The sequence below is a fragment of the Balaenoptera ricei genome, chromosome 13 (assembly GCF_028023285.1).
Source record: "Balaenoptera ricei isolate mBalRic1 chromosome 13, mBalRic1.hap2, whole genome shotgun sequence".
Taxonomy (NCBI): domain Eukaryota; kingdom Metazoa; phylum Chordata; class Mammalia; order Artiodactyla; family Balaenopteridae; genus Balaenoptera; species Balaenoptera ricei.
In genome coordinates this window covers 61,236,549-61,257,007 of record NC_082651.1, presented here as the reverse complement: position 1 = coordinate 61,257,007, position 20,459 = coordinate 61,236,549, and the positions used below count along the sequence as shown (strand labels likewise).

Below are 20,459 nucleotides of genomic sequence, written 5' to 3'. Positions count from 1 at the left end.
GGTTTCACACATAGTAAGATGAACAGATGTAAACAAAAGTACATTTAGTAGCTGTATCTTTAAGTGTATCAATGTAGAGGTGCTTAATGAATATTAAAATCCAGAAAACAAGAGTTGGTATTCTTCCTCTGCTTGTCTAAGGACGGGTTTTCCTTTCAAATGCAGTCTTCCTTATGGTGCCACTTTGTCCCCAAAGGGTGTTGCAATTACTTTTAAAAAATCAATAAATCCACAGTTGTATTAAGAAATATTTTATTAACAAAACAGTAAATTCCACTTGCTTAGCATTTCCAATAATGGATAAGTTGGCCTTGCAACAGAAAAACAAAACAAAACAAAACCCTTAGATACCCAATCACACAAAGCACTAGAAGGGTAGGGTCATGTGGCCTTTCTTTGATGTCTTAGGGATTGACCACCTCACACATTATTGTAGTATTTGTTTTTTTTTTTTTTAAAGGTAACACATTACATGGATAAAAAAGAAGCATACTCAATCAGAAAAGTTACAGTCTAGAGATGTAATCAAATTTATGCCAGGTAGTGTGAAATCCTCTATTAACTGCCAACTATGCATGGAACCCTGATACATTTGGTATGAAGATACTTGGGATTTTATTCATATCTTTTCTCTCCCTAGCTCGTGTTTCTCTCTTTTCTTTCCCCATTTACAAAGAAAGAAAGAAGAAAAAAAGAAAAAAAAACTGCTAGATTTTGTGTAGGCCAATAACATTAGAAATATTTTTACCGACAATATTGCATGAAATTTTAAAATTTATGCTGGAAAGAAACACTGAAATCAATTCCAAACAACATGCTTCAGAGATATACTGCTTAAAAATATCATTATTTAAGTTATTTTCTATCACAATTTAGAATCTTTCCAGATGGAAACAAGTTCAAGTTCAGTAGATCAAATGGAAAAGCAACCATTTTTTTTTAAACCTCAAGATGTAAATGAGTGGTTTTATATTTACCTTCTATTTCACTGGCTTTCCCTGAGTAAGACTGGATGAGAGGAAAACAACAACTACTTATGAATCCTTTAACCTGGCAAATTAAAAAAGAAGAAAATCTGAAACACAAGTAATGGATAATAAATTTTAGTTTTATACCTCTACTTTCTGGGTCATGAAAACCCTTTAAGACTTTTCATATATAGCAATTACTTGGCAACCATAGATGGTTGATTTGCTATGAATTATACATATATCTAAGGTGCTGTATGTCTGAAATCCAGGCCACGTCTTGGCTTTTTTCATCAACTGAAGTATCACAGAAGATGTTTTGCATTTTTTGCCTTTTCTGATTAAAGCTAATTGTAAAAGTATTCTTCTCTTCTATGAAATCTAATATCATTCTTTTAGGAGATGTTAAAGTAATGCGACCAATTTTTACTGAGGCATCACCTTCCAATCTAATATTGCATTTCCTTCTCATACTAATAATTTATTGCTATGAACATCATTGAAACAATATGCAAAAACAAGTGAATAATCTATATGTTTCTACTACTTAATGTGTGTTAAACTAAAACTATATTTAATGATATATATGTAAAACCAGAAAAGTTAAATTATAGTCTATAATCAACAAATAATGATTTTCTTAAATGGATAGTAATACAGAATCAAAAATTACTGAAAATACTTTCTTAGTTGAGAAAGTGTTTACTTTCCAAAAATGTTTATCATGCACATCAGGTTCAGAGACTATGTGTGTATGTATATATATATATATATATATATATATATATATAATTTTATTGGAAAAAAAGTTTTCATTTGCAGCAGCCAGGGTTAAGGTGTAGATCAACCAATTTTGCTTCCATAACCTTCCCACCTAATGGTTTATATTCATGCAGCAATATACCATTGATAGTCTACTTGATAAGGAAAGGTTCCATTTCATTAGGGACTAAAATCTTCTGGAGGTTTCCTGGGAGCATGATCTCAATGAAGCAAATCACCCCATTTGTCATCAATACCTTGGCACAATGATCTTCCTTTCTGCTTTTCAATTTGTCAGTAAATATTTGCTATTATATGTACGTCTGGGTCTTCCATCCTATCTGATGGATTCCTCTGGATTTGTGTGTGTGTGTGTGTGTGTGGGTGTGTGTGTGCGTGCATATTTGTGATCGTGAATGGGAAATGTATGTGGGAAATGTGAGTATTTGGGGGAGCAAAGATTATATGTATATAGTTTACCTTCTAAATCACACCTTTCATACAAATACTAAAACTTAACTGCAACAGAATGAAGGCTGTACATGTAAGGAAAAAAAAGTAGCTGAGTCTTTTTATATACATTCATACATATCTTCCTTAGAATAAACACTACATTGTAATTTTTTTTTAAAAAAGTAAGTAATTGTGGCAATTTATAATGATGGCAAAAAAAAAAAACCCTGAAATAATTGTTGATCTGATGTCATAAAACTCCCTATACTTAGCAACACTTATAACATTGAATTTACCAAAAATGGCTGAAGAGCAGAGATATATTTTGCATTTTCTATACAACAGGCTATAAAACGTCACTTATCACAGTCCAGAAAGCACACAGAGATGGATTTTATATAAACACATGTAATAACATATTAAGCGTGCATGAAAATTTCCCAATGATTGCATCTATACCCTCTTTTTTTCTTTCTGTTTTGAAATTTTAGTGTGAAAATGTGCCTTATCTTTCACATTGTTGAAAATAAGGCCTCCATACTTTGTTTTTTTTTGCCCTCACAACCAGAAGGGGGCTTTTTGAATGTGTTCCTACACAAGTCTTCAAAAAAGCCAGCACTTTGTTTCAAGTGCAAGTTCCAGCCACTGCTCCAGTTGTGCCAGGCGACGAACTCTGAAAAGGTCTGCAGGTTGAGTCACTCAAAAGGACAGTCTTCTCTGGCAATCAGACTAACTGACTTCTCGGGAAAGTGCTAGCACTTTGGCTAAATCCGGGATCATAGGTAGCTTCTTTTTCTGTGTTGTGTTTTGTGTTGTTTTTGTGTTGTGCCTCCCGATGTTGTAATACTCCTTTGCTTTACGAATGCGTGCGATCACTGTCTTTTAGAAATGTTCCAGCAACATAAAGACAGGCAGAGTAAATTAAAACACGGTGGATGTTAGGGAATTTATTGACCTCTGCTTTTTTTTTTTTTTTTTCTTTTTTGGAGAAACAAGAGCATGAGATACTTGTTTTTATTTTTTAAAAACAGTCTTTCCTTCCTGATTGCATTCCCTGTCTTCTTTTTTATGTGCTTCATAAAAAGGAAAGTAAATAAGTTTATATTATGTCTCAGATAAAATGAAGACTATTTCTATACAAGGGTCCTTTTCAGATCTTGGGATCAGACGTAATACTCTTTATCCTTGTTTTTCTTGTTTTTGTTGGCGCTTTTCGCACTGCTGGGTTGTTTCTCCTTTACTACAGCCCCATTGGACTGTGCTGAGTTACTGATGTAGTTTCGACTCTCGTCCACGTGGTATGAGCCTTCATCCCGGTTTCGGTACTTGTACATGGCGTAGAGGAGGATGAGAATGCACAGGGCGGCGGCGGCTACGATCCCCACAACCATGCCCGTGGTGCTGCTGGACTCCCGAATCACTTCTGCTGAGCCTGGGTACGGCTCTCTCCCGCCTGCCCGGGTTGGGTTGGCTGTAGGAAAGAGGGTGAAAAAAAAAACACCAAGTGATTATGGAGTTTCCTGAATGCCAGAGAGCTACATTTACCGTCTATTTCCAGGCCGAATGGAATACCATCCGCTGCTCTAGGAAAAGGATACTGTTGCTAAATGTAGCAATTCCTATTCCTCTTGGTCACCAAAAACTAGGGACTGTGAATCAAAGCACTGAGACAGAGATCTGTTGCCATCTTTTCTTTTTCACAGATCGGTTTTGTTAACAGGTTCTTGTAAGTGTAGCTCCAAATAAGCTCCATGTAGTTCTAAAGGGCCATGTTGATGTGTTCGGTGAAACACAATAAACCCAACATGGAGAATAAAATCATAACATCAAAATGACTCTACCCTATAATATTAGAGATTATCATTTTAGGAATCAAATTGATGTTGATAACAAAACGCTTACGGTTAACTCTAGACTGAAACAAGATAGCTAAATTTAGGATTACTTCAGAAATTGTTTTGCCTCCTATTGCAATGAATACAGTGTTGAACAAAAAGATAATCCAGGCACTTTTAATAGTCTAATTGCCTACTTTTAAAAGTGTTATTTTAGGCTTCCCTGGTGGCACAGTGGTTGAGAATCTGCCTGCTAATGCAGGGGACACGGGTTCGAGCCCTGGTCTGGGAAGATCCCACATGCCATGGAGCAACTAGGCCCGTGAGCCACAACTACTGAGCCTGCACTTCTGGAGCCTGTGCTCCGCAACAAGAGAGGCCACGATAGTGAGAGGCCCACGTACTGCGATGAAGAGTGGCCCCCGCTTGCCGCAACTAGAGAAAGCCCTCGCACAGAAACGAAGACCCAACACAGCCAAAAATAAATAAATAAATAATAAAAGTGTTATTTTAGTCACAATTTTACAAACTAAAACAATTAATTTTCTTTTCTGTTGGAGGTTTATTTGTTAACATCAGTATGTGTGTATGTTATTCATTCACTGGCAGTGGCTGAGTGATCACCAAAACTAAATTTGAGAGGAGAAAGCAAGAAAATATTTTTAAATACTTTAAAGACCATCTAGACTGGTTTTGAGTCAAAATTCAGTACCTAGTAGATAATCATAAATAAAGGACTGGCTGCCCCACTTTTATTTAACTGACAAACCCTCATTCAATCTTTCCAAAGTACAAAGTTCTTCCTTGGGTACAAGAAATGGATCCCACGGCGCATTACTATTTTCTCCAAGGCCTAGTCGGGCACTGAAACTGACCACAGATGGGGAGAAAAGTCCTGGGATTTAGTTTAGAGATAGCAGGAGTGGGGAGCGGCTCTCTTCCTCTACGTAATAAATTTACTATTATTATTATTTAAAAGAATTTAAAAGAAAAGGAGCTGTAGAGAGATAAGATTCTATCCCATCTCTGATCACAGGTCATTTTTCTCTAAGGATTGTGTTTTCTCTTTCTCTGAATCTCCATCCTCTCCCTTGTCTTACAGAAAAAAGATAACTTTTCAGATGTAATGAATTAAAAATGCTATAATTTTCAAAATGTTATTCTTTGTAAATTATGCATAATGAACTTAAATAATCTCAAGATTGCATAAATAGTGTGTATATGTGGAAGGTGTGTGTGTGTATATATACACACACCAGAAACTGAACAGTTCAAACATATATATATATATATATATATTTTTTTTTTTTTTCCCCCGATAGAGAGGGGGATTTCTTTTTTATACCCACTAACCCTTAAACTCTTCAACGGTGTTTCGGGTGGCTAAGCAAGAGGTCTTTTTCTTTTTTGGCCGTGCTATGCGGCATGTGGGATCTCAATTCCCTGAGCAGGGATTGAACACGTGCCCCCTGCATTGGGAGTGCAGAGTCTTAACCACTGGACCACCAGGGAAGTCCCTATTTTTTTATATTTCTACAAAAGTTCCTATTAGTTACTGGGAATCATTTTCCTACCATATAGCACTATGCTGCTTTGTAATTAGATTTTCAAACATCACCAAGATTTCATCTGCCTAAATGTGGTTTTCTTGTCATCACTTTCCTTTCCTTCCCCAAATAAAGCCTTACAAATATAGTCACTTACAAAGGAATAGCTCTCAGTCTCAAAGCAGCCATTTGTTCTGGAGCTACAAAACGTAGCAGGTGAAACCTTTGTATGCTGAATGTATCCCTGCTTGTTTTACAAAAGCTCATGTAATGTTGAATAAAGAAGCCTTGGAGTTGCTTCTGTGGCTGAGGCAGAAGGAGACAAAGACTATAATCCACAGCATTTGATTACAGGAAATTAATTTCCTCTCAAGAAGAATAGAACCTACTGCAGGAACTCTGTCACTACCTGACAAACCAAAGGCAGCACTTTCTCTCTCGAATACAGTCATCTTTGCCAAAGTCTGCCAATTAGCTCAGCTGCTAACTTTCACTAAATGACAACTTTCTACTTGCTCATTTTGTGAAGCATTCTTTTACCATGGTCTCTCAAGAGCTAGAAAAGGGGTTTTATTTAAATATTACCTAAATCATTTCCCCGCACCTGATGGAATGCTTTCATTTTAAACACATTTTCATAATTACCTCACTTTGTCTGTCAGAAAAGAATGGGGAGAATGGAGAAAAAATCCTAATCGTGTAGCTCATGATAGTCAGACTTGAGAGTTTTAATGGAATGCAGGGTTTACATTTTCTAAACTAAGAATATATATGTCCTTTTTTTTCCATTTAGGAATTTGTATTGTAAATGGACCATCTTATCAAAGAATTTTAATTTTATTTTTATTGGCTCAGATAGTTCTGATATGTTTTCACAACTGTAGAAGGAGCGCACCAAAACCAAACTGGTGGTAAAACCAGAATGAGATTACAAAGACCAAAGCAAAGCCTCAAACGCTTCCATTTTGCCATAGAGCCATTTGAGAAATGCCTCCTGTTTAAGGAAAATACTTGTCTTTTTGCAACTCTAACCAAAAGGTTGCTTCGCATGCAGGCCTGAAACATCTCTGTAACCCATATATAAACAAAGATTCTAAATATCATAAAACTAGCCTACCAAAAAAACCCTCCACAAACCCAGTGATGAAACATTTTATCCCTTTTTTTCCCTGATTCACATTAAAAATTAATAACCACCACAGGTATTATTTTAGGCCTATTTGGAATATGCAGTTGCTTCCATATCTAACTGATTATTTAACAATTTTATTTTCTGTTTATGCTTCCAATCTGAAAGCTAAGTGATAATTTTCTTAACTTCTGTGCTAAGATCAGACGTATTTATACACTTAAGGGTTAATGGGACATCTCTCCCAGATGTGCAACAAAAGGCTAGAGAAATGTAAATATTTTCATGAATTATAAATGTGGTTCCCATATTGATTGTCATTAATGGTTTATTTTGATGATCACTGAAAAATCTCTGAGGAATTTCATATTAATTTAAATGTAGATAATAGCATAAATGGCTAAAAAGGCTAAACACCTTCTTATATAATTTGGTTAAACTTTTTTATTAAAAAATAGTCATCTCTTCACCATTCATGACAATATGAAAAAAGGAATTTAATCAGAAACCTCCATAAGCAATTCTTATATCTCATGGATTTGAGTATTTTGCATTCTCTTTACACTTCCTAGTAAACTAAATCAAGACATTCTAAATAATTTTTAAAAATCTACAAGTGTTTTTTTCTCAGCAGTGCTAAAAAACAAATAAATTAACTAAATTTTACTTTCACTCTGTCTCCCTTTCTTTGTTGTAGCAGTGATGAGAACACTTAAAAAACAGGTACAAGAGAATATAAGAGAGGTGCTGATCTATTTCCAATAGCCAGGACATGGAAGCAACCTAAGTGTCCATCATCAGATGAATGGATAAAGAAGATGTGGCACATAAATACAATGGAATATTACTCAGCCATAAAAAGAAACGAAATGGAGGTATTTGTAGTGAGGTGGATGGAGTTAGAGTCTGTCATACAGAGTGAAGTAAGTCAGAAAGAGAAAAACAAATACAGTATGCTAACACATATATATGGAATCTAAGGAAAAAAAAAAAAAAGGTCATGAAGAACCTAGTGGCAAGACGGGAAGAAAGACACAGACCTACTAGAGAATGGACTTGAGGATATGGGGAGGGGGAAGGGTGAGATGTGACAGGGTGAGAGAGTGGTATGGACATATATACACTACCAAATGTAAAATAGATAGCTAGTGGGAAGCAGCCGCATAGCACAGGGAGATCAGCTCGGTGCTTTGTGACCACCTAGAGGGGTGGGATAGGGAGAGTGGGAGGGAGGGAGACGCAAGAGGGAAGAGATATGGGAACATATGTGTATGTATAACTGATTCACTTTGTTATAAAGCAGAAACTAACACACCATTGTAAAGCAATTATACTCCAATAAAGATGTTAAAAAAAAAAAAAAAAGAGAGAGAGAGGTGCTGAAAGAAAGGAACAGGTATAAATTAGCAGTAAGTCTCTGAATAGTCAAAAGTTAAGTGATTTGTAAGTAAAACTAAGCTAATGTAGCCTATTCATTACATGGGGCTCAGAGGTACAAGGAGCCCAGATCAATGGAAAACTTCAATAGGACTGACTGATGATGGGCAAAGAATAAGCCAAGGCATTTACATGTTATCGGTGTAACTGGAAATGGGCAAGTATTCAACTCCACCCATACTTTGACTTCAGGCTAGCTTGCTAGCAAAAAAAAAAAAAAAAGTAGAAAAAAAGTAGAGTAGATGAAATATCCTAAGGGTTTAGGCCTATATACCCTATTTTAATGATTCATAAAATAAAAAAAAATCATCATGAATTACACATAGTTTATGTGGACACTATAATAATAGATTATTTTACTTAATCAAAAATTTCTCATGTAATTCTATCTTCATTTTACTGAAGGATGCCAGTCATCACATACCCCTCAGAGAGAAAAAATGGTAGTGGTAGGTCTACTACATGTGGGGAAAGTGCACGTGCACACCTTAATGGCAATATGAAGCCCTTTGATTTTTGCTGGTATTTTTGCCTAAATGACTCAAAAGCTACTGATAATAGTGGTGAGGACAAAAGGCTGTCACAAGGGTTATAACCTCTTTCATATAAGCCACTTCTCAGCCAAATGGCTATGGAAATATTTCTGGGACTTGTGTACAGATAGTGTTATCTTAAGGGCAGATAAAAATTTATTTTAATTCTCTCTCTCTCTCTCTCTCTCTCTCTCTCTCTCTCTCTCTCTCTCAAATATCTGGCAAGATCTGATGGTCTCTAATTTTCCATATGGCCTGCTTTGGCCCAGATTTATCAAGAATATTATAAGCTAGCTCTATGAATTTTCTTGTTTTTCAATGTCGAATTATTTCTCTGATTACTTAGAAAGGAATAGTCTTTCAGGTACTAGGACAGTTATTAACATATTTCCACATGATACCCTAAACCAATTTACTCATATCAGGTAATAATTCATTGTAAAGAATGCACAGTAAGTGTAAAAGACATATTCCAGGGCCTTGTCACATAAAAAGAATAATAAACCCATTTGTTGCTCTGCACAAAAAAAGTTAAAAAGTGAAATATTTAAAATTTTAACTTATCCTTAAACTTGCTGAATAGTTATTTTAAAACTACCACCACAGAAAAAGAAATCGTCCTGATGTACGTTCCTTCTTTATTTTTGATGGTCCTTGGCACTGTATCTGTGAAAGAATATGATTTCCCCAAATAGGAACTAATTTAGATCCAGTTAAGAAATAACATAGAACAAACATGTTTAAGAGACACAACTGGCTAAAGAACAGAGTGGAGAGGACCACGTGGCAAGTCTTACTTCTTACCAGCTCCTCTGGTCCTTGGTCACCCACTCCATGCTCCCGCCTGTTCTTTCTCCTACTTCTTCCCCGTCCCTATCTCTTCTCTGCATCCCTATCCCAGCTCTTGATATCCCTCTAGGTGGCCCTCAGAGAGCACAGTGGGTGGGTCCCTCCCCACTCAGTAAAGGAAGAAGGCCAGGCCAGCGGGGGTCAGGACTCCACCTCTTCGAGTTGGTACATTACTCAGCCGGGTGTTCAATGAGGGACAAAACTTATTGCCAAGTTCCTGATTTCACATCACACTTTAAAATTGTCCCTATGGCAAAGAAAAAAAAAAAAAGGTCTCAATGTGATTGTTTCATTAGAACACAGCCTTGGTGCTTTATATTGGTCCGCTTTATTTTAAAATTTAACTTTCTAAATTTGTTTACAGAATAAAATTCTATGCTTTATCAAATGTTTTATGACCAATTTCAAAAAACTTTGATTATGAAGCAGGGAAGATGAGGAGCACATGAGGCCATTCAGCTTTGCACTGGAGCCTATGTTTACCAGTTTGCCACTGTTTGATTGTGTCTGGTCATAACCACAGTCTATGCACATGGGAGAATAAAGCCCTCATTGACTCAGCAAGATGATTCACAACTGAAGTTCTAAAATAACTGCATTTTTGAAAGGTAAATTTTTGAATATTAATGAATTTTTCCAAAGAGGTTTCACTGTGCAGTGGAAAGCATCTGACCTCCTTTAGTTATTCTTTCTTTCCATTCTGAGATTAGAAACATGTAATCAAATATTGTTATTGAAAAACAAACCTGCTCTTGATTTATGTTTTTACATAATGTTTTACACATGAAACGATGCTTAAAGTCCTAATTCCTGTTACATAAAATGAGGGTTCGGTGAGTGGTGGGACCTTGTATTTCCGATAACGAGTTTACCAAGGCAATAACCATGTCATCAGATGTTCTTTTTATCACTCAAATTGTCACTTTTATGAAACTATTTTGTATCCTTGGATGAGCTATTCTTTCACTGTAATCTGATTATATTTATGTTGTTTCCAAACTTAGCTTTGCAGGGTGACAATGTTGTTTCCAGGCCATTTGTATTGCTGGTTTTATTTCTTCAATATAGACTGTTAGTGTATAGGTACCTCATCAGCCACGACCCTGCCACATACAGGATGAAGCAAGAGTTTCACTATATACTGATAACAAGGAAAATTCAGCTTTTAAGCTTTAAGAAAAAAAAGAAGTGTAAGAGATTACCAATATTAAGAAATAATGGAACTTGAGCTATATATTTCAGACCAGGAGGAGTAGATACAGGGTCATAAAACATTATGCTCAACATATATCATTCTGCTATCCGAAAATTATTAGACCACCTGCCTTACAATAATCCTTTTGAAAAACTATTGGAAAGATGCATTTACTGAATTTTTTTTTCTCACTTAAAAGTCTTTGACCAGTCTTTCTGGTTTTATCACAGATTAAACTAAAAGTAATCAATTTAAAATTTCTGTCTCCACCCCAATGAAGAAAAAGAATTGCCTAAAATGATCCCATTAGACCACAGTTCTGCACTGTGTCTTAATAGATGTGAAGTTATTATAATTCTAAGCTAGCCTTGAAAATGGTTTCAGATTTATAAGGGAAGATATGACTTTTCCAGTACCCAGTTTTACTAATACTGTGAAAAGAAAATTGGAATTGTAGGCTCCTGTGGTGTTTGTGAATTGAGATTAGCACAATTGTTTTCTCCATCACCAAAAAAGAAAATTATTTTTTTCATTTTTGTATTTCAATACAACATAGGCCAAAAGAAACAATTATGATGTACTCACTCATAAGAATGCAAGTTTAAGTACCACAGTTGCAGGAAAGCAGGTAGGCAGTGATTTATATGATATGCATTCATCTCAACTCACACTGTGGTTTATTGAGAGGTGATGAATGCCTGAATGCCGGATGTTTCAAATCCTTCCCTGCTCACCAGCTCCACCCATGCCCTGCACATTTTGATGTTTGCTACTGCAGGTCAAACAAATGGCTTGAAGGAGGTCATGCCTGATACATCTCAACCCCTACCCAATCAATTGGAGATTCAGAAAGAAGGAGATTCAGATAGAACTTGGAAATCAATAAGCCTTTACTACGTGCCTGGCTGCTGGGACTAACATTTTCCTCTGCTACTTTCAAAGCCACCAAGTCACGTGTATGAAGGGAAATGCAGGGGTCACCACTGTGGGATTGAGAGGATCATTTTCTTCACCAGATATCTAGGCGTTGCATGAGAAGGGGTGCAAAACACAGAAAAATTCATAGTGTGCCTGGAGGACAGGGAGTACCAACTAGGACAGCTGCTACCTCAGATGGCACCACATGGAACAGAAAAGGCAATGGACAATCACATCATGTGTGACATTGGCGACACTGAAAATAAATAGAGGAATACACATTCTCCCTCATCTCTGAGGGAAGCCATAAGATCATGGCTATGTGTCCACAGCTTAGTCGTCTACAAGCTTCATAGACTTTTTACATGGTCATTGTGCCCATAAGGTCTTATTAGAATCCATGAACTTGTCATGGTGTTTACTGAAGTACCAATGTGACTACTGTTCCCACAGCTCTTCATGGTCTGGCCGCAGCAACCTACTCAAGTTTGTCTTCCATTTCTCTCAAAGAAAGTGACAGTCATAATTTTATTGCCATCTCCCAGTTCCCATACACCAATAAAAGTTCTACCTTCATGCCTGACTCATATGCCCTTTTTTTTTCCTAGCCTGGCTGAATATTACTTGTTTCTCAAGACTTAGCTTAAATGCTCCATCTTTTGTGATGTTTTCTCTAAGAATATTCCCTCCTGCTGTCCATCAATTATATGGTGAGCTGCAGTTACGTTCCAGGGACTATACTAGGTCCTGGGGGTAGAGGAGTTAACCAAACACACTTGACGTCTGCCCTCATGGACCCCGAAATATAATGAGGGAAAGAGACACACAACAAAAATCACACAGTTAGGCTTAAAGCAATAACCGGAACATGTGTAATGAAGGAAAATGGTAGGTACCATGCAGGAGTAGAACAGAGGTTTCTGATTTAGACAGGGGAGTCAGATAGACCTTTCTGAGGTTGTAACATTTATGCTGAGACGTGGAAAATCAGTGGAGAGTAGGCCAGTGAAAAGTGGGCAGAAGAATCTTCTAATCAGAAGGAACCACATGTGCAATGACCTTGAGGAAGAAAGGAGTTTGCTTTTCAGGAACTAAACGAACGCCAGAGTGGTGGCAGCATATTGAGTTTTGGGGGAAAGTGAGAAGAAATTTGAAGGTGGACCTGAAACTTACATAGATTACAGTCCATGGAATGAAGCCATATATCAAAAGATCATCACATTTGACTCCATAAATAATAACAATTTTACGTGGAGAAAGGTATCACTAACAGAGTGAAAATACAGAAGAGAAAGGAGAGGAGAAATATCTGTAGTACATATGACAAACCAAGAGTTAACACCTATAAAATCTACAAAGCGTGTATCAATTGCTATAGAAAAAGACAAAAACCCACTAGAAAAATGGACAAAAATACAGACAAGCAAGTGGAGAATAGAAGATCTACACAGGTGATAAAGTAGGACAAGATGCTCAATTTCACTAGAATGGAAGTCAAAATAAAATAAGGAGGGTTTTTTTTTTTTTGCCAACAATATGGGAGGAATAAAGTAGAATTAAAGAAATAGTGACAATTTGGTTAGAACATTTGCTTGGGAAACAGTTGTGCTGGTGAGAATATGAATTCCTCAATAATTTTTAGTAATCTAGTACCATCTATCAAAATTTAAAAGGATTAAATTGCAGCTGGCTGATGGGTGGATGTGAGTTCATTATAGAATGCCTTCTAATTTATTATATGTTTGAAATTTACAATAGTAAAGTTAAAAAATACATAAATATTTTAATCAAGCAACCTCAGTTTGAGAATATAGTCTAAAGAATTAAATTCACCAGCATGCAGATGTATAAATACAGGATGCTTGTTATCACATTTTGAGGAGAAAAGAAAAAAGGACAACTTAAATGCTCGTTAACAGGGTTATGGTTGAATAAGTTATTCAGCCATAATTGCATAATTTATTGGACACCCTTAATTATGGCACACTTATAGCCTAGAATTTTAACAGAGTTAAAAATAGGAATTACAGAAAATTCTGTTGACCTAAAAGATGTCCATAATACATTAGGAAGTAGAAAACCAAATTTAATTCATAGAGTGTGCTTCTATTTTTCTATGGCAAGAGAGAAAAACAACCCTATATTTATATATGTTCATAGGAACATGGTGAAAGATGTATGAAAGATTCATGCCAAGCTGTTATCATTGGTTAATGAATGGAGATGGGAAAAAAGGAAAAAATAAAATCAAGTAGAAAAAATTAATTAAAAAATTTCAACAAATATGTATTGAGTAACAACAATTTACCAGGTACCGCATAAGGTGTTCATAACAACATACATAAGACAGCCGTGGGTTCCACCTTCTTAGAACTTTCAGTATATTTGAAATAAAACAGAAAATATAAGAAAACAAACAGGACAATTTTAAATTTAAAAAATTCAATGACACAAGAAGGCATAAAAATTGGGTGCTAAGAAAATAACGAGGGAGAGGCTTTACACAGGTCATCAGCAAAGGGCAGTCTCAGTAGAAGTTATTTGGAATGAGCCTTAAAGGAGGAGAAGGATCCACGCCTTCCAGTGTGAACCCTGGAAAGCCATCAAGGATTTCTCAAGAAGGAAGATATGAGATAGGATGGCCTGAAGCTGGCAAGAACAGGATCAAGAAGACATATGGGAGAATCTGGAGAAAATCCATCTTTATCCCAATCTTCTCTCAACCACATATTACATCAACCATTTTAGTATGGATACTATACTATTGTGAAATCTTACTTACATGTTTCGTTTCTGTTGGGTTGTTTCTTCTCTTTCAGACTTCACTGCTAGTCCCTTGATAGCAGTCACAGGGTCCTGTGACTCTATTTCTCTTTTCCACCAATTCCCTCACCTACAAACATCTAATGAAAGCTGAACACATGAGCTGCAGAATGTATGTTTTCTGACTGATTAGAAGAAGAGATTTTTGTAAGTTCATAAATTTTCAGGAGTGGACTGGGGTGGATATAACCATGAAGAAAATGTGAGAGATCTTTGATTTCAAAGTTTTGAGTAAAGGTAATAAACAAGTGGGTAAAACATTGATGGTAATTACATACCTCTTTATAAAATACTTTTACCTCAATACTTTCCTAACTCCCACCTCCTATAACATCTTCAATAAAAGAAGTAAAGATGGTATTTATTTAATTAAGCCAGAAAGCATTTCTCTGCTTAAGTGAATTGGGATCAATGTGCTTCAACGCAAGTATTGTATCTGCATTTACTTTCCCTATGCCTCCAAGTACAGGCTGCTTAATTCCAGTGACTAAGCACTAAGTTATTTAAAGTCCACCAAGTTAGCAGTCTTCAGTTTGATTTGTTTGGGTGCCTTACTTATATTGACCTTATCTGATACCCACAGTACTACAAATAGTTGAGAGCTAATTTGGAGCTCTTTTCTCAAATTCAGCAGAGCAGTTGCAGAAGTTTCTAGGGTATTTTTTATTCCTGTTGCTATTTGAGTGAGAAAGTTGAAAAGGGCCTCATCAGTCAGGTCAAACTTTCCATAACTGTCAAGTAGAAGAAAGGCCATATAGGCAGTAATTGAGAAAGTCAGTTTCAAAGCTGGGGAGTGTGGAGAGTCTCCATGTGTTTTTCATCAAAATGTACCACGTTTCAGAAAACGCAAGAGGAGCTATATTTTGAAATGGAGATGATACTATCCGTTATTGATCTCTACTCAACTAAACTCTTTGATAGCAAAACAGCTTCTTTTTCTGGGAGGTCAACGACTAAAACACCAGGAAATACATACACCCAGAAGTCACTTTTCTTAAGATGTATTTTACTTTTTTACATATAGAAAGTTGAACAGTCGCTCTTTACACAAACCAGGGGATTCATTCCAAGGAATCCTCAAGACTGGAACCTGGAATTTGAGGGGAACCTGGTTTATAGGAAGACAAAGGTGCCACTACGATTATAGCTGGAGTAATGTGGGGTGTGTATGTGAGTGTGTGTACATGCACGTGTGCATGTGAATATTGCTGTGTTCCTTCCAACTCTCTGACAGAAGTTGCTACAGTCACCTTTATTTTCTCATAATTTATAGGTAAAATCAGGCTTCTGCAGAGCTCCAGGGAAGATTTCATAATACCTTGGGATTAACTTACTTAAATGTATTGCATTATTAAAACCCCCTTTGTTAACTTCCTCCCAAATGGTACACGGATTTACCCTTAGTAGATATAATAATTTCATGTTACTTAACTGTCAACTGATGCTCAACACGGCTACTATGCCTTCTGACTCACTGCAAGGCTGAAAATTTTTTCAAATTTTATTTATTTAGTTAGCAACTGTTACCTTTATTGAATTATTATTATATGGTAGGCTCTGGGCTGTACACTTTACACACATTATTTAATTTTTTCCTCATAACAACTCTGTAGTTGTTATCATGACTTTACAGGAAAGGAAACTGAGTCTCAAAGAGGTTATGCTATGTATGCTTCCCAAGTGGCATAGCCAGGATTCAAACTCAGGTGTGTCTGTGGCTATTACAGTTTCATACATTCAACGTGTTGGCACTTATGACTGTAAAACCATTTGTTAGTATTCCCAAGTTTTCCCTTCCCTGTAGAACTGAACCCTTTAGGCCTCTCTTCTAAGCAGCTGTCCATTTCCACCTCTTCCAGCCACATTCCACCACACCTCCTGCCATCTATCTGTCCTTTCCAGTAAAAGGAGTTTGCATTCCCACAGAGTCTTAGGAAAGCATAGCAAAAAAGTGGTAAAAAAGAATTTTTTTAGATTCTAGTCCAGGCACTGCCCCTAACTTACTGAGTGACCCTTAGCAATTCATTACCCTCTGCTTACATTCTTTCATCAGAGACATAATGGTGATACATTATTTATCTCCCAGGGTCCCTGTGAGGATCCCACCAGGTGGATAAATGTGCCAGTGCTCTGAGAAGGATAAAGTGCTATGTAAAAAACAACGAGGGGGACTTCCCTGGTGGCGCAGTGCTTGAGAATCTGCCTGCCGATGCAGGGGACACGGGTTCGAGCCCTGGTCCGGGAAGATCCCACATGCTGCGGAGCAACTGGGCCCGTGAGCCACATCTCCTGAGCCTGCGCGTCTGGAGCCTGTGCTCCGCCAACAAGAGAGGCCGCGATAGTGAGAGGCCCGCGCACCGCGATGAAGAGTGGCCCCTGCTCGCCGCAACTAGAGAAAGCCTTTGCACAGAAACGAAGACCCAACACAGCCAAAAATAAATAAATGAATAAGTAAATTTAAAGGAAAAAAAAACAACGAGGGTCCGATTATATTTCCTGTGTCTTCCACACAAAAGGTATTGAATCGGCAGCGTTCCCAACAATGAGACAACTCTGTGATACGCACAGCACACACCATGGCTCAATCAGTTGCGGCAGTGACCACCACAGACGTTATCTCCAAGAGGATCTCTGTATTCAGGGACTCCCCTTTCATGAATGGAGGCCCTGTCGATTCAGGCGGCAAAACAACCATTTCTACTATGAGGCCTGTGGTTTCAGGCCATTAATTGTTAAGCTGCATGTGGAGCTTGTTTCTGTTTATCTGTGAAACATTCTATCTTTACGGATCAGTGCTCTCTGGCTCCCGTGGTTGGAGGGAATTAAATTTCTCCTTCTTTCAGAATTTTATTATGAGATTTTATGTCTTTAGGTATTAAGAAATCAATCATCTAAGACCACTCTTTGGTAATACCTGACAGAAGGGCTTATTATCATGGAAATAACGACTCTTTTGATTAGGTTTTAGGGTTTCTTTCTAAAATTGCTAGGTCACTTCTTCTTGACCTCCTTCCTTCCCTGAACTGGAATTCCATGTTCTACTCTGGATGCAATCCACGGCAGAGTCTCTGTAGCAGAGTTGTATGCTGGGTCCTAGGGGCACTGCCTCTCACCCAGAGTTTCTGTATAGTGTTTATGTAAGTGCAGGTCATTCTGGGTAACAGGGCAGCATGCGGTTTTCCTGATTTGAAACTGGGTCTCCTCACTTTGGGTGATCATCTTTATATTCCTGTCGTGAAGCTATTGGTGTCTCAATTTTCTTTTGTTGGGGAAAGTCACATTCTTTTTGGTGAAAGTGCAATAGCTAAGGTGAAAGATTGGACAGTTTCCCCACTGAGCCCATTAGAAGGAGGCATGTCAAGCCTAGAATTGGGAAATACGGAAGAAAAGCCATCCATCTTTGGGGGAGGGGGTGTGGCGGCTCTGCCTGGTTAAGTCATGCAGCCCAGAACGTTCCGAATATTTTAGGAGGCAGAGCAAGCAGATTACAATAGCACGCAGGAAAGCGAATCATTCCTTCTCTCAAAAGCTCTGTGGGGCAGCGACCTGCATTGTTTTCCTCCAAAACTAAGAATAGCAGATGACATGTGCCCTCTTCCCATCCTAGCAACCTACATCCATCCAACTGAAGCACTGCTCTTGTCTTACTAGTTTCACAGTGGCTACTGAGAAAAGTTTGATGCTGCTAGAATTCAGAAAGAGTTCAAAAAGCTTTTTATTGTAGATGCTAAAGTGCCAATTAAAACATTTCCCCTTCTTGCCTGTGGCTATAGGTTTATTTCCATTTATAATATGGTTGACTCCTCAGTTAATTTGCTGGTACTACTAATAAAAGCTAAGTCATACTATCAAAGTTTCTAGGTGGCAGACTCAACACTAAGGGCTTTACATGGATTATCTCTTTCAGCATAACAACATCATGAGTATTTAACATCATTCATGTCATTTTGCAGATGTAAAAAGTCAAGTACACAGAGGTTCAATGTTTTGCTTCTGATGACACAGCAAGTGGCTGAACTGGGACGTGAACTCAGTCTGCTTTCCAAAGTCTGGTCGATGCAATGTAAGATTTTAGTATGCTCAGAGAGGTGGTGACATTACTCCTTCTCTTTCTACTAATTTTTTAAATTTAACTGATGGCTTCTGGCTGTACTGGCGTCTTTAATACACCCTTTTCTTAACCTGGCAATTTCATAAAGTACTCTTGTCTTTCTTATTACCAATGCCAGGCTTCTTATAATACTGAGGGTGGGTAAGGAGCTACTAATGATGAAAGTGATCTGACCAACAAGTCAGATGACATGAGATGAGACCTGCAGACTAAAGCCTATTGTAGCATTTGCTGGTCTTTGAAGCACGTGAACCAACAAAGAAAGCGTATTGGCTCTTCACGGGGGCAGCATGGCCTGTAGTGCAGTATTCAGAATATGCCGCTTTACCTCTTGATACCATCTGAGGAAATGTAATTAATAAATACCAAGAAAACTCCACAGGAAACCAATTTCATTATCAACGCAGATATTGGACACAAATTACAAGAAAACATGGTTTCACTCTTCCTGCATTTCATGTTTCCATAAGAGGTAGACTTACCCTTTATTTTTCTAAAGCTCTGCCGCATTTCTTCCTTCAAGGTTGGTGAATATTTCAAAGCACGGCAGTGTATCTCATTTTCTCCTTCCAAAGCTCAACAGGACACGTCACGCTTTAGAAAGGCTCTTATGGCATTTTAGCATTTTCTAATAAGGACTTGTGAAAGGTTATTAATGTTTTAAGGCTGGATACACGTAGGCTGCCTAGAAATTTATGGTATACACATGACTGAGTAGATTTTTTCTGTTAATTACTGTAGGACAGTTCTGCATTAGCAGTCACGCACTTTTTGCAAACTTTCTTTTCTTTTTTAATTTTTTTTGGCCACACTGTGTGGCATGTGGGATCTTAGTTCCCCGACCAGGGATCTAACCCATGCCCCCTGAAGTGGAAGAGCGGAGTCTTAACCACTGGACTGCCAAGGAAACCCCTGCGGACTTTCAGGTAAATGTCTAATCTAACTCAGCAAACTCACTTATTTGCTAAGTAATTACTGTAAGTGGCCAAGCACAGTTAGTTTACATGTGTGAATAGAGCCTGCTCTCTCTAACAGCAAAAGGGACTGTACCCATTTTCCACCCAGATCTGGAAATCTGTCTGCCTTATGAGGGGCCTCACTACAAGTCAGGATAATGGGTTCACTGGCACAGGCTACTGAGCCTCAAAGACGTTAAGTAACTTCCCCAAGACCAGGAAGAGCTGCAACTCGAGCTAGTTCTATCTGACTCCAAAGTTACAATCACAGCTAATACTCACTCCCTGTCGCATATCACAATTCTCACAAAATGCTCTTCAAGTTTTTCCAGTGTGGGGCAATGATCCACTCCATTATACTGTTAAACAAAAATTATCAGATCATAGAAAGGTGAAAATAGTTCACGTTAAGTAAAAATGGCTGTGCTCTGAAAACAAACAGAAACCATATTTCGTTTGTTATTTTGTTTTCTACTGATCTCCTGGTAGGAACAAATTTTGGTAAAGGAAATCAGTTGCCTGAAAAGGTGGAATTGCCTTCACTGACCAAGACCTTAGGCTTGGGCAAACTTGAGACAGGCTTCTTCCTGCCTCTAGGGCCCTGGCCTCCCTTTCCTTCGAGCATTTACTTTAGAAAACTGGTAAATCCAAATTCCTTCTCTACCTTTGATGTGTAAATATTTTTAAAGCTTCGTTTCAGTGTTATAACCCAGGACTATTTTTCTCAAGGACCTAGGAGCCCTCACTTTGAAATATAACCTTCAAAGAAGATAGCTCCCCATCTCCCAATTTCTGTGGGGAAAATAGGAGCCTACCTTGAGGGGGTACATGTTACTCCAACTCATAAAGCTACCTTCAGTCTTGAAGATATTTGAAGGAAAGGGTTTATTCTTCCTTTGGGTGAAGCCAATCAGCCAACACAGAAGGTCTATGGTCTATGATC

At 37.6% G+C, this 20,459-nt stretch overlaps 1 protein-coding gene across 19 annotated transcripts in view; it reads right to left on the bottom strand.

Annotated features, from left to right (window-relative positions):
• Positions 1-3,346: 3,346 nt before the first annotated feature.
• The window catches only part of NRXN1 (neurexin 1), a 1,117,469-nt gene continuing 1,100,356 nt past the window's right edge, over positions 3,347-20,459 (bottom strand). For all 19 annotated transcript variants that reach the window (XM_059942818.1, XM_059942803.1, XM_059942804.1 and 16 more), the window contains one exon: positions 3,347-3,654. In XM_059942818.1, the coding sequence (XP_059798801.1) occupies positions 3,347-3,654 (308 nt within the window). The remainder of the gene's footprint in view (positions 3,655-20,459) is intronic.